The following is a 13,353-nucleotide window of genomic DNA, read 5'->3' on the forward strand; positions in this document are numbered from 1 at the left end:
GGTCAGTAAACTACAAGAGAAAAAAAAAAAAAAGAGATAAAACTGTGTCTCCATCATTGTAGTGTTTTTTCTGCACACACTTTGAACTGATGCATGACCTTTTGTAGAGTCATTATGTTAATCCCTCACACTTTGCATATTTGTTGATAACATGACGTTTGATTAGATGAGACTGATCCCCAACGGGAATATGAAAGACACAAAATTCTCGTTATACACATTACAATATATATTTTTATATATATATATATATATATATATATATATATATATATATATATATATATATATATATATATATATATATATATATATATGTATATGTAGTATACTGTCTATGTGCAGACATAATCAAGATTATGATATGATAATTTAGAGTGCTTAAAAAACTAGTTAGCATGCAAGCACAGAATTTTAACTTACTTTTAACTTGCCAAAAGTAATGACTAAATAGTTGAAATGATTCGCTAAAAGTAATGCATAAGCAGCTGAAAGTGTTAGCTAAAAGAAATGGATAAAGGATTGAAACATTCAGGTTCACTCTAAGTAGGAGTAGAACACTTTCTGACTAAACCAACCTCAATATTGACAGTATGATAAAAAAATAACAATATCCACTTTTATATAATTGAATAGTGTTAAACATTTTGAATATACATTGTGAATTGATGAAGTGGGGTATGTGAGTTCATCTGAACAAGCACCTCAGGCTCTGTGTGACATGGTGCAACCATTACAGGCCAGTGGATTGTCCACTAGAAACACAATTGCAGGGAACTGTAAAATATCCTTCAGAAAAACCTCCTTTGGCCAGACGTCATTCTCTATTAAGGGAGCTAAGGCATGGAATGAGCTGCTCTTTGAGCTAAAAGCAATACAAAATAATAAGCTTTTTAAAATTAAACTGAAGAAGTTTTTAATTGATAATCCGACCCGTAGTCGGGGTAAAGATGTAGGTGTCTTGTATGTTTATATGCTTTATGTATTTTAATTGTGGCAATGTTTAATGTTTGTTTACATGACTGTTTAAAAGAAAAGAAAATTAGCAATAACTATAAATGCTGTGATGCTGTACATTGGAGATTTGTTGCACAAATGTATGCGTCTAAGCATCTGTCCCTATTCAAATAAACATGAAATGAAAAATGAGTCTGACAGGGCTGTGAGGGGACCTCAGACCAAAAAGTTTGGAAACCACTGGCGTAAGCTATAGTAAATACAGTTTAAATAAAAATGTGTATGAACATTTTGATTTCATTTCTTTTTTATCATTCATTTGTATTGCCTTATATAGAAACAGAGACAGGAACCATAGTGATCTCTCTCTAAGTAAAATGGGAGAGATAACAACAAATGAGCGTAAAAAAAGAAGAAAAAAAAGGAAAAGAATAAATAAAATAAGAAATATACATACACAGGGTAAACATTGTTCTAACTCATCTCTATACCTTTCACATATCATCACACCAGTAGCAAAAATTATGAGTAATCTACCAATATCATACCAGTCATCTCTCACACATCTTAGTAAGTGACTTATACATACATTAAAATCATTTAGTCAAATTCTTACAGTGGCCGAGAAGGGTCACAACACATACAAACGCCACAACAACTGCATATTCAGAAAACACCTCCAAATTCAGCAAAACACATGCAAACGCCGCCACAACAACTGCATATTCAGAAAACCCCTCCAAATTCAGCAAAACACATGCAAACGCCGCCACAACAACTGCATATTCAGAAAACACCTCCAAATTCAGCAAAACACATGCAAACGCCACAACAACTACATATTCAGAAAACACCTCCAAATTCAGAAAACACATACAAACGCCACAACAACTACATATTCAGAAAACACCTCCAATTTCAGAAAACGCATACAAACGCCACAACAACTACATATTCAGAAAACACATACAAATTCAGAAAACAACTTCGTCGATTTCACATCACGTACGCTGCAAATATTCACAGCACGAGTAAATAGGGAAACGAACTGCAAGCTGCAAAGACGACAACGGAAATGTTTCCAGGGGGGCCATAATCAGTGACGGACCCGCATCCATCTGGTTGTCTTCTCGCTATCTGCCGTTTCTCATTGTCAAGGGTCCTTCAGAGGGCTAGGTAAGACTCCTCCTGAGCATTCGGACAACATGTACATTGGAACAGGCTAGCAAGTGCACGTTATTTCGTGCTTGCGTCATTGAAAGTGTTTTGCCACCTTCACTTCCGCGCTGCATTTCAAAACACTGGACGACATGGATGTGGAACTGTGAACTGTGCTGTTCAATGTTTTTGTTGAAATGAAGAATATGAATCAGCGTCAGTCTGCTTGCAGGAGGAGAATAATCTGTCGGCAACTTTGCCGCAACGTGCTAAGGTAGGTAACGTTACCGACACTGTTAGGCTTTAATGTAAGCAATAGTCGTTTTCTCTTATTTATCCCATGTCAGTAAATTAAAAAAAAATTGTGAGAGTTCATGTTTGCAATTGCATTAATCTTAATTGCATTATCCTTACAGTAGAAGTATACATTAGCTTGTAGTTTACTAAATGTATGTAACATTAGCCCATTGTCCAGTAGCTTATAGCTTTCAAACAAATGCAGTGCAAAATATGATCAGCATCTACAAGGTAAACACTACCAGCTAATGACCTTCCACAGGCAGTATGATATGCAGTATGCTTAAATATATTTGTGATACAATTCTAATCTTACCAGGACAGGTTGGATAACTACTGGACTAACCTAAAGCTTTCTCCTTCTGTCTGCAGTCTTGAAGCAACCCCATCATCAGCTACTGAGTCTGGTCGCCGCTTCATGTTGAATATACTTCTGTACAGTTTAGTAATATTTGAATAAATGTTATAATAAAGATACACGTTTCGATAATGTCTTTTTAGAGCTTATATACCTTACAAGTTATTGAAACAGGTACCATCTGAATATAATTATTCAGTTAGAAATAGAAATTGAAAAACGTTTATATTATATACACACCCAAAAATGAAATGACAAAGACAAACCAGTTAAGTTAATGCATTTATTTTCAGAATGGCAAATAATCTAGCTATTCAACATCTCTCTTTGGCCTCTGTCTCCCTGCTTGTCTTTTGCTTTCCCATCATCAGCAACCACCTCCGTTTGTCCCTGTTAAAAGACAGCAAACACAAGAAAAATATGTTTACCATTATGAATTCCATAACGTAACGTTATACTTGTTACATGGGATACTACTCATATATTTTAGCCTTCATGTAACGTTGATAGTGAAGTAAATAAGGTGCAGCGTTACCTTAAATCATGCAGCTACAACTGATAAACACACATTTCTAAATCTCGGCTAACGTTATATAAAAGAGATGAAAATGCCACCGGACAAACTTTAAAAACGCAAATGGTACAAAAAGACAGCAACCTAGCTAGCTAACAGCCTACTGTTAACGATAGCTTAACATTAGCTTGGGTGTATCTACCTAATTACTATAGCAATTTGTACCAGCATTGAAGCGTTAAGCATTACATTGATGTAAAACATTAACGGTGATAACACATGTACGACACACTAAAGATACTTACATTTAAATTATTATTTCGCCGTGGCCATAGTTGGATTCGTAATTTTGCACCCCGGATGGATGCGGGTCCGTCACTGAATATTGCCCCCCTGGAAACATTTCCGTTGTCGTCTTTGCAGCTTGCAGTTCGTTTCCCTATTTACTCGTGCTGTGAATATTTGCAGCTTACGTGATATGAATTTGACGAAGTTGTTTTCAGAATTTGGTGGTGTTTTCTGAATATGTAGTTGTTGTGGCGTTTGTAGGTGTTTTCTGAATATGTAGTTGTTTTGGCGTTTGTATGTGTTTTCTGAATATGTAGTTGTTGTGGCGTTTGTGTGTGTTTTCTGAATTTGGAGGTGTTTTCTGAATATGTAGTTGTTGTGGCGTTTGTATGTGTTTTCTGAATTTGGAGGTGTTTTCTGTATATGCAGTTGTTGTGGCGGCGTTTGCATGTGTTTTGCTGAATTTGGAGGTGTTTTCTGAATATGCAGTTGTTGTGGCGTTTGTATGTGTTGTGACCCTTCTCGGCCACCGTAAATTCTCCCCCATTAAGTATGCAATATTGCATTAATGTAGGTGCCCCATATTTTCCAAAATACCTCCTGTCTGTTGTTCAAGTTAAAAACTAATTGTTCATACCTTATCATTTTGGTCATTTCTCCACACCATTCATTGAAAGGGATGATGTGTTTTGTTTTCCAAATTCTACAACCTGCGGTAAGGGCCAGTCTGCACCATAGAGTCTGTTAAACTGACAGGCCCACCCCTGCTGGTATTATGCCTAATATACAAAGTGCAGGGTTCTGTATCAAGTCTGCTTGTAGTACTTTGTTAATAAATGTTATAATATCTTCCCATAAGTTTGTCGTCATTTGACATTCATATAACATATGCATTGATGTGCCTGTGCTTCTTTCGCATCTCCAGCATATATCCGAATCCAATAATTTTAGTCTCGCCGTCTTACAGGGAGTCCAGTAACCCCTATGAATGATACTATAAGTAATCAATCGAGTCTGAACTATCCTTGACGTCTTATGCCAGGACCCCACAACTTCCTCCCACGTCTCATCAGCTATCCCAACCTCCAAATCCTCCTCCCATGCTCTCTTGAGGCCACTGAGCCTCATTGGGTGAGCATGTTGCATAAGACCATCAAATCTAGATGCGCCGCCCCCAACCAGCTGGCCGCCCTGAAATCTTTCCTGTATCACAGTATAAGATGTTAGGGGACATTTTCATTGTATAGACATTCTACAGCTTCTCAGCTGAAGATATTTCCAAAACTCTTTCTTAGGAATGTTATGTGTAGTCATTATCTGTTCAAATGAACACATCATCTTTGAACACATCTTCAATAAAAAATTAAAGCTGCAAGCAGCGTTGGATGGGCCCTTGTGCCTCTGGGTGCGTCGGGGTTAGTGGCGGACGCCGCTCCTTGCGACTGTGCATTTGCGTGGCACTCAGACACTGCAAATCGTCACCAATGAAAAGGGAACTCCCTGCTGAGTTCAATGATACCTCACACAGGACTCTATGTCATACAGTTCATTAGCTGTGAAAGGGGGCGTGGCCAAAGCATAGGGGTCGCGGCAAACCTTTACCAATAAAAAAGGAAGTCTCTGCTGAGTTCATTGATACCTCACATAAGCCTCTACCTTAAATGGGTCACCAGTTATGAAAGGGGTGTGACTTAAGCATAGGAGGGCGGGCCAGACCATCACCAATGAATAAGGAACTATCTGCTGAGTTCAATGATACCTCACACAAGGGTCTACATTAAATGGGTCATAAGTTATAAAAGGGGGCGTGGCTACAGCATATGGGTTGTGTCAAATCATCACCAATCAAAAAGAAAGTGTCTGCGGAGTTAAATGATACCTCACACAAGAATCTACCTTAAACGGTTCAAATGTTATGAAAGGGGGCGTGGCCTGAGTAAGTGGACGTGGTTAAAGTATAGGGGGCGGCTCAGTATCACATGTAGACCCCACATAAGTTTCATGTAAATCAGATCATGTTTGTCATATAAGGCGTATTTCCTGTTGCCTATAAATGTCCTCTGGACCCTTGTCAATCGCGAGAAATTTCGGCCAAATTGGACAATGTACACTAAAGTTACAACAACTTCTTTGTTCATCGATAAATGCTCAAAATGGCTACGACACCCACACCATTGGACGAAAAGTTTTAAGTTAAGGTCTTTAGATGACACAGATCACGAATCTCTAGGAGGAGTTTGTTAAAGTTATAGACAGTAAATATAGAATGGACCAACAGATCCCGTTGCTCTGGACGGAGACCAGTGAAGGATATTAGAAGCACTTTTCCAGTGAGTGCCTAGCGTTACTGCGCAGCCTTCAACTGAGCATGAAGATGTAGATGTGACGTGAGCAACCTGTCTGAAAGTTGTAAGTCTTCTGGTAGAAATCTCAATCATTCCGAATCTTGCAGAGACGGAGAGTGTAGGTATATGTAAGGAGATAACATAGGCACAGGCTAATTATTGCTAACTAACATGCTAGTTAACATTAGTAATTAAACTTAAACAGCTAATGTAAGTCTAAACTGCATGCGAGTTTCTCCTGTACTATACGGTAATTCCTCTACTATGCGACAGTAAGTCGCGTGGTTATGACACAATCGTTAGCCTATTTTTACAAAAACGTCTGTTACGGAGCTACATGAGATACAAGGTAATGGAGCCTTTTCTACATTCTCGTGTTTCTTTAGAAATAAACAATGGACAAATAGAGTCTTCAAACGCTTCAGATGTAAAATTATTTGCTGTCAAGGTGACGTCAAAATGAATGGCAGTGACGTAGTAACGGGGGGTGAGTGCTTGTTAGCATCAAAATGGCACCATAGGAGATACACTTGCCAGCTTACCCCCTTGGTTAAAGTATAGCATCTTGACTTTTAAAAAATATTTTGTAGGGGGCGCTAGCGAGCCATTTTTGTGTGCCTATTCCCGAAACCCTTAAAATACTTACATTTTCAACAGAATTGATGCAACCGCCAATTTTGGTGAGTTTTTGAGTATGTTAAGCCCCTCAAAGAGGATATTCATTTGCCGGAAGAAAGGAAAGTAAGAATTCAGTTCCTTCAGTTTCTATAGGGACTTTGCCGCTGTTGGCACTCAGGCCCTAATAATTCCCGCCTCCACCCATGTCTTCCAATAGAGAGTTTTTTTGCCTACTTTCTCTCGCAAATGCCAACAGTGGATACCTAAATGGGATTTCTCCACCTGTTTGCGCTGTAAAAGCCAGAATGTCGAACGGATTTGTAAGTTCCCTTTCCATCGAGACCCATGCAGGAGCTTGGTCTTCTACCATATATATTTTGGACAGCTGGTTAATGGAGAAAGCATAGTGGTACCAATCCACTCTTGGCAAGCCAAGACTGAATTTACTGCCTTATTAAACTTTGTTAGTAACGAGGAGGGGAAGCTTACAGGTAGTAGATAAGTAATATAATTGATTTGTGGGACTGTGATCATTTTTAGGATTTTTATCTTACCCAGCAGGGATAAGCCCAGTTTAGTCCAGTTTTGCCAAGTGCTCTCAATTTTCTATATGAGGGGGAGGAGGTTTTCTGTCATGTTTTTCAAACCTGGGGTGATCTTAATGCCCAAATACACCAGGCCGGAAGGTAGCCATCTAAACTGCCAATTCACCAATATCTTCCTAAGTTTTCTCTTAAATACACTACTGGTCAAAAGTTTTAGAACACCCCAATTTTTCCAGGTTTTTTATTGAAATTCATGCAGTTCAATGTCTTATAGTACTCTGAAATGAAAGAATAGAACAAATGACCAATTTAAGTTAAAAAAGAAATCATGGAATCAATTTATAAACTAAAATGTATTCTAAATTTTTGACTCATCAAAGTAGCCCCCTTTGGCAGATATAACAGCTGAACACACTCGTGGCATTCTTTCTACATTGGAAGTTAAATATTCTTTAGAAAGTTCTCCCCAACTCTGTTGCAGAAGTTCCCATAAATGTGTGGCACTTGTAGGTTGCTTTGCTTTCACTTTTCTGTCCAGTTCATCCCAAACCAGCTCAATGGGGTTTAAGTCTGGTGACTGTGCTGGCCACTCCATGTTTTTAAGCTTACCATGTTGTTCTTTTTTGCTAAGGTAGTTCTGGCATAGCTTAGACCTTTCGCCTACTCAATGGCGTACAAAAATCCTACATGATGAACCGAAGATTTCAAATTTTGATTCATCAGTCCAAAACACCTTCTTCCAGTCTTCAGTAGTCCATTGGCAGTGTTTCTTGGCCCAGGCAAGCCTCTTTTTCTTATTCTGACGTCTTAGCAATGGCTTTCTTGCTGCAACTCGACCTATCAAACCTGCAGCTCGAATTCTTCTCTTTACAGTTGAAACTGAGACTTGCTTATTACGACCACTATTAAGCTGCGCTTGAAGCTGTTGTCCTGTGAGCCGCCTATCACGCAAGCTGTTGACTCTCAGAAACTTGTCTTCTGATTGTGTTGTGGCTTTGGGTCTGCCAGACCTCTTCCTGTCAGAGTTTCCCCCAGTTTCTAAGTGCCTTTTGATGGTCAAGAATACTGTACTCACTGACACCTTGACTTTCTCCGCAATTTCTCTGTAGGAAAGACCAACATTCTTAAGTGTTATGATGGTCTGTCTCTCTTCCATTGTTAATTGCCTTTTTCCCGCCACTTTTATGGCAACACACTACTTTCTGCAGTACAATACTGTTCAAATAATGCTCACGATGGTATGGTACCACAGTGTGTTCCAACAATACTTTTATACAAACAGAGGGGGTTTTAAGTAATCCAGGCAAGTTGGAACACCTGTGGGAATTGGTAGCACCAACTTTCAAAGCTTGATCAACCTCCATTGCTGCAGAACCCTCAGGCTGCAAACCCTTTACGTTGTTTGCCTTTTTGTAAAATTCTGAAATGTACATTATTTTTCAGTTTTGGGTAACCTTACTTTTTTTTTAACCTCAGGCAGTTCACCACTTACATTTGTACCATTTCACGCTATTCATTGGACTTTTCAATAAAAAATACGTTCTAAATGTTCTAGATGTTCTAAAACTTTTGACCAGTAGTGTATGATCTTAAGAAAGTCCCTAAGAAAAGTCTACATCGGATTCATGACGTGTTAAACAACAGAATTGTTCGCACCTGTGTTTTTAGGATTGATTAATCCCAGTTGTTAGTTGTTCCTAATTAGCATAAGAAAAACGCCCCCATCCCAAGAGACACATTGCAGTGGTGGAGGAAGTACTGAATCTCAATACAAATAAATAAATGAGTAAAAGTAGAAATAACCAGAGACATATTTACTTTAGTAAAAGTAGAAGATGTCCACTACCATAAACCAGGCCTGGCTTTTATAAGAAATTCCTATCCTAACCAGCATAAAACGGAAATATGTTGTTAGAATCGGAATGCGGTTGGTTTTATTCATGGATGTATTTTAAGACGGTTTGATTTTCTTACCATGCAAGTAAGCAAATAAAGTGTGTGAAGCACTGGCGGAGGAGTAAACGACGCTGTGGAGAGAAATAGATGGCAACTTGATTTAAAAACGGGAATAATGAAAAACAAACAAAGAATTTTCACTTTTACTTTCACTTTTTTTCTAATGGCAGCGGCTAACGCAAATGCAAAAATCAATGGGCTCAGGGGACAACCCTGCCTCGTACCCCTATAGAGGGGGAAACTTAAGGATTTGTTTCTGTTTGGTAATACTGAGGCCCTAGGATTGGAATACAGCAGTTTGACCCAATTTATAAATTGGGTGCCCAATCCAAACTTTTCTAGCGCCTGAAATAAATACCCCCATTCTACTCTATCGAACACTTTTTCAGCGTCAAGAGAAAAAGCTACCTTAGGTTCAGCACTATTCCTTGTCTGCTATACCAAGTGTAATAACCAAGGGGGAAAGCTTCGCTTCAGATCTCAAACTTCCTATGGCGCCATTTTGATCACTTTAACAGCGAATAAATTTACATCTGAAGCGTTTAAAGACTCTATTTGTCCATTGTTTATTTCTAAAGAAACATGACAATGTATAAAACGCTCCATTACCTTGTACCTCACGTTATGGCTCCATAGCAGACGTTTTTGTAAAAACAGGTTGTGTCAACGATTGTGTCATAACCAAGCGACTTACTGTCGCATAGTAGCGCCTACAAACGCACACACAAACACACACGGCCACAGCGCAGCAGGCATAGGTGGGGGGGGGGAGAGAGATACCCGTTTCTCTTCGGGAGACTTGTTTATGACATAGGCTATATACATTAGATTTGGTATTTAGTTCATACTTTTTTTTATACATTTTGCATGTGTTGGATATCAAAATTGTATTGTTTATGGTTTAGCTCTAACACCCCTAACTTATTCAAAAGAGTGGAACGCGATCCCGACTATTAGTGTATTAGTTTAAGTCAGTTTAAATTATAAAAAGAAGTAGGCCTATGCACTGGCGTGTCCTAGGTGTCCTATTAGTGTTATATGGAATTATCATTTCTATATTATTGTAGTGCACTGTTTATGCCTAGGGACAACAGATGGAAATTAGCAATTCAAATTATAAAGGTCTCCCCTTTAGTCTACATAACATGTCATAGCATGTTACCACTTTATGTACAACTATTCATTTATCAAACACACCAAAAAAAGTATGAACTAGATACCAAATCTAATGTATATAGTCTGTCATAATTTAAACGCCTAAAACGTACTCAGAAGTGAATTTAGTGATGAATAAAATGGCAAAAATTGTTAAAATGATCCTGTTGTTGATCTGTCTATGTACCGGAAAAACGCCAATGTTTGAGGCACGTGTGCATCACTGAAAAGTGTCCCCTGGAAACACTTCCGTTGTGGTGTGGGCTATTTGCATGTGTTGTCTTATTGTTGCGTGCTGTGGTTTATTTGCATGTGTTGTCTTATTGTTGCGTGCTGTGGTTTATTTGCGTATTGTCTTATTGCGTACTGTGGCCTCCGTAGAAAACGGTTAAAATGAGACACTTCATGATGTACTGTATGTAAAGTAAAGGTGTTGTGTTCTTTGTTTTTCTCAGCTCTTATGGTGGTTCAAGATATTTAAGCGGTAGTAAGGAATGTTACAAAGGGACAATAAAGCTTTCTGAATCATCAGTAAATAGCCAGACCATAATTCAGCCGGGGACGCTACAGTGTTATTACAGCAGATTGCATACTCTCTAGCATATTACCAGTTTTAAGTGCCTCCCGAAAACTTTAAGTAGTCTTGGGGCTAGCATGTCAGAGAATGCCTTATAAAAATCTATAGGAAAACCATCGTCTCCTGGGGACTTACCAGAACTTAGACTCTTTATAGCCTGTTGGACCTCTACTAAAGTAACATCCCCTACAATTTCTTTTTGTGATTCTTCTGACAAGGATGTCAGATGGGCCTGGGACAAGAACTCATCCACCACGTCCCGGTTTTCAGTGCACTGGGATGTATATAATGATTGGTAAAAAGTTCTAAATGCTTCATTGATCTATGGTTTATTACTAAAAACCCCTCCTCATTTGTCACAGAGGTTATTAGTGTACGATTATATTGTTGTTTAACCCTCTGGGCCAAGAACCTCCCCGCCGTTTCCCCTTGCTCGTAGTACTTCTGTCTGCACTGGAACTGTGCAAACTCTGCTTTCTTTTGCAATATAGAGTTCAATTCAAGCTTAAATTCATTTAAATGTGAGAGGACTCCCGGGTTCAGCTGAGATGCATGTAACTTTCGAGGGCTTTAATTTCTCCCTCTAATTCAAGTAAGCGCTTACTTGCCTGTTTTTTCAGGTAAGAGGAGTGTTGTATCAAGCGATGATTCAATTTATTTCTAACAGAATGATTAGTTTTTTTTAAAACGTTAACCATGAAGGAGTTTTTTATTTTTTTTTAAACAGACAAAATCCCATGAGGAAGAATCGACACAAACATCCCCTAATTTTAACCCAATTATCTAATCAACTTATCTAGAGTAAAGCCAGCGTAAATCCATCCAAGATGGCTTCTACAATTGTCCTTTGCACTATTAAACTGTATGGATGCACAGCTGTGGTAAAGTTGACCTGGGAAGTAGGTCTGCAAGTAATGAATGTTTGCAGTGGTCAGTGTGTGCAATAGCTTAAATATTAAACTTTATTTTCTTAAATGTCCAACTCAACCTGTCTGATTCCTTGTGTCAGATGCACTGCCATCAGCATTGAAACCGATTCATACGTCAATTGTGTGTTTGTGTGTGTTTGTGTGTGTGTGTGTGTGTGTGTGTGTGTGTGTGTGTGTGTGTGTGTGTGTGTGTTCTGTAGGAGCTACAGTGTGGTGAATGTGGAGAAGGGCCAGGTGGAGGTGAAGAGGATGTCCTGTGCAGGCAGCAGGATCAGCTGTCAGATGAAGATGGGTAACGTTCTGTGGATGGCCACTGAGGTAAATCGCATTCACCATTTTCATTCAAATAAATGTTATTTCTGCTTCAAATACCACAGTAGTGGTTCAGTTTATGCTTCAGTATGTAAGATACACCTGGTGTTTGGCCACTCTTTCTGTCAAAAGCCTGTCACACAGAGATTCAACAATACTACCGCCATAATACCGGCATTGCTTTTTTTTGTTACACTGAACCAAACAACGTCGGCATAGAGTGAGTGCATTTAAGTCCCGCACCCACCAGAGGGAAAACAACTCTCTGCACTCTATTAACTTGTATTGCGTGAAGGAGCCTCCTCGTCTATTCCGTCTGCTAGCTAACAACAGAAAAGCGCCTAAAAGCGGCTGTGTGGTGATAAGCACTACCAACAATATAAAGAACCCATACACCCATACCCATACTATTTTTATAGGCTGCCAAACCGAAAAACTGAGGTTTTATAAAGACAAAAGTGGATACAGGCGTGAGGAATGAGAAGGAAGAATGGGAAGACTGGGGGATCCTGACACTAAGCTAACGTCATGGCCAATGTTAGTTTGAAGCAAGCATTTTATTACCAAGTCAAATATACAAAAGGCAGTTTTAGGCAAACTAACCTTATATTTATTACTAATTTCTAGGTTCTCCTTCTCCATAAACAACATGATATCAAGGAAAGGGTTAACTTTTCCTGCTATAGATTTCTGACCGTGGTCAGAAGGACATTTTGTTTCTCTCACTATGACTCCAGAGTCGGTCCGAACTAATCACCGTCACTCTCTCACTCACTCTATCACACACTCCCCAGCATACATACATGCCGGCCCTGCAATTCTCTTAAAGAGATTTACGCACACACCAACGCACAAGTATAAACTTCAGGCCACTTACGTAGACTATGGCGAAAGCTCTGCGTGGAGCCTCCGCAGAAGCACTGATTGGTTTCCCCTCTGGTAGGCAAGGCTTTCAGTGTATGATGCGATGCACTCTGTCTCTATAATGCTGCCTCAATGAAACAAAAAAGTGGGATTTATGGTTCTGCAGGGGCTCTACACAGAGCTTACGGCGTAAGTGACCTGAAGTTTATATTTGTGCGCTGGTTTGTCTGCGTCGATCTAGACATTTTAAACTCCGGTCGATGGGACAATGGTTTATTGGTCCTCAGATCTCTGCAGGGTAAATCCAGACAGCTAGCTAGACTATCTGTCCAATCTGAGTTTTCTGTTGCATATTAATAGTGTTGACGAACTGACCGAAGAGCCGGTTAATTAACCAGACTCGTGTCACTGAACCGGGAGAATCGAGTGTCATATGTCAATGAACCGACTCACTCCTGTTTTTTTCTTTTACCTCATTTG

The 13,353-nt window shown here is 39.2% G+C and overlaps 1 protein-coding gene across 2 annotated transcripts in view; it reads left to right on the forward strand.

The window, feature by feature from the left end:
• The window catches only part of lrrk1 (leucine-rich repeat kinase 1), a 160,203-nt gene that overhangs the window by 129,261 nt on the left and 17,589 nt on the right, over positions 1-13,353 (forward strand). For both annotated transcript variants that reach the window (XM_028602230.1, XM_028602307.1), the window contains exon 32: positions 11,898-12,015. In XM_028602230.1, coding sequence (XP_028458031.1) covers positions 11,898-12,015 — 118 coding nt within the window. The remainder of the gene's footprint in view (positions 1-11,897; positions 12,016-13,353) is intronic.

This window comes from Perca flavescens, chromosome 1 (genome assembly GCF_004354835.1).
Source record: "Perca flavescens isolate YP-PL-M2 chromosome 1, PFLA_1.0, whole genome shotgun sequence".
NCBI lineage: Eukaryota > Metazoa > Chordata > Actinopteri > Perciformes > Percidae > Perca > Perca flavescens.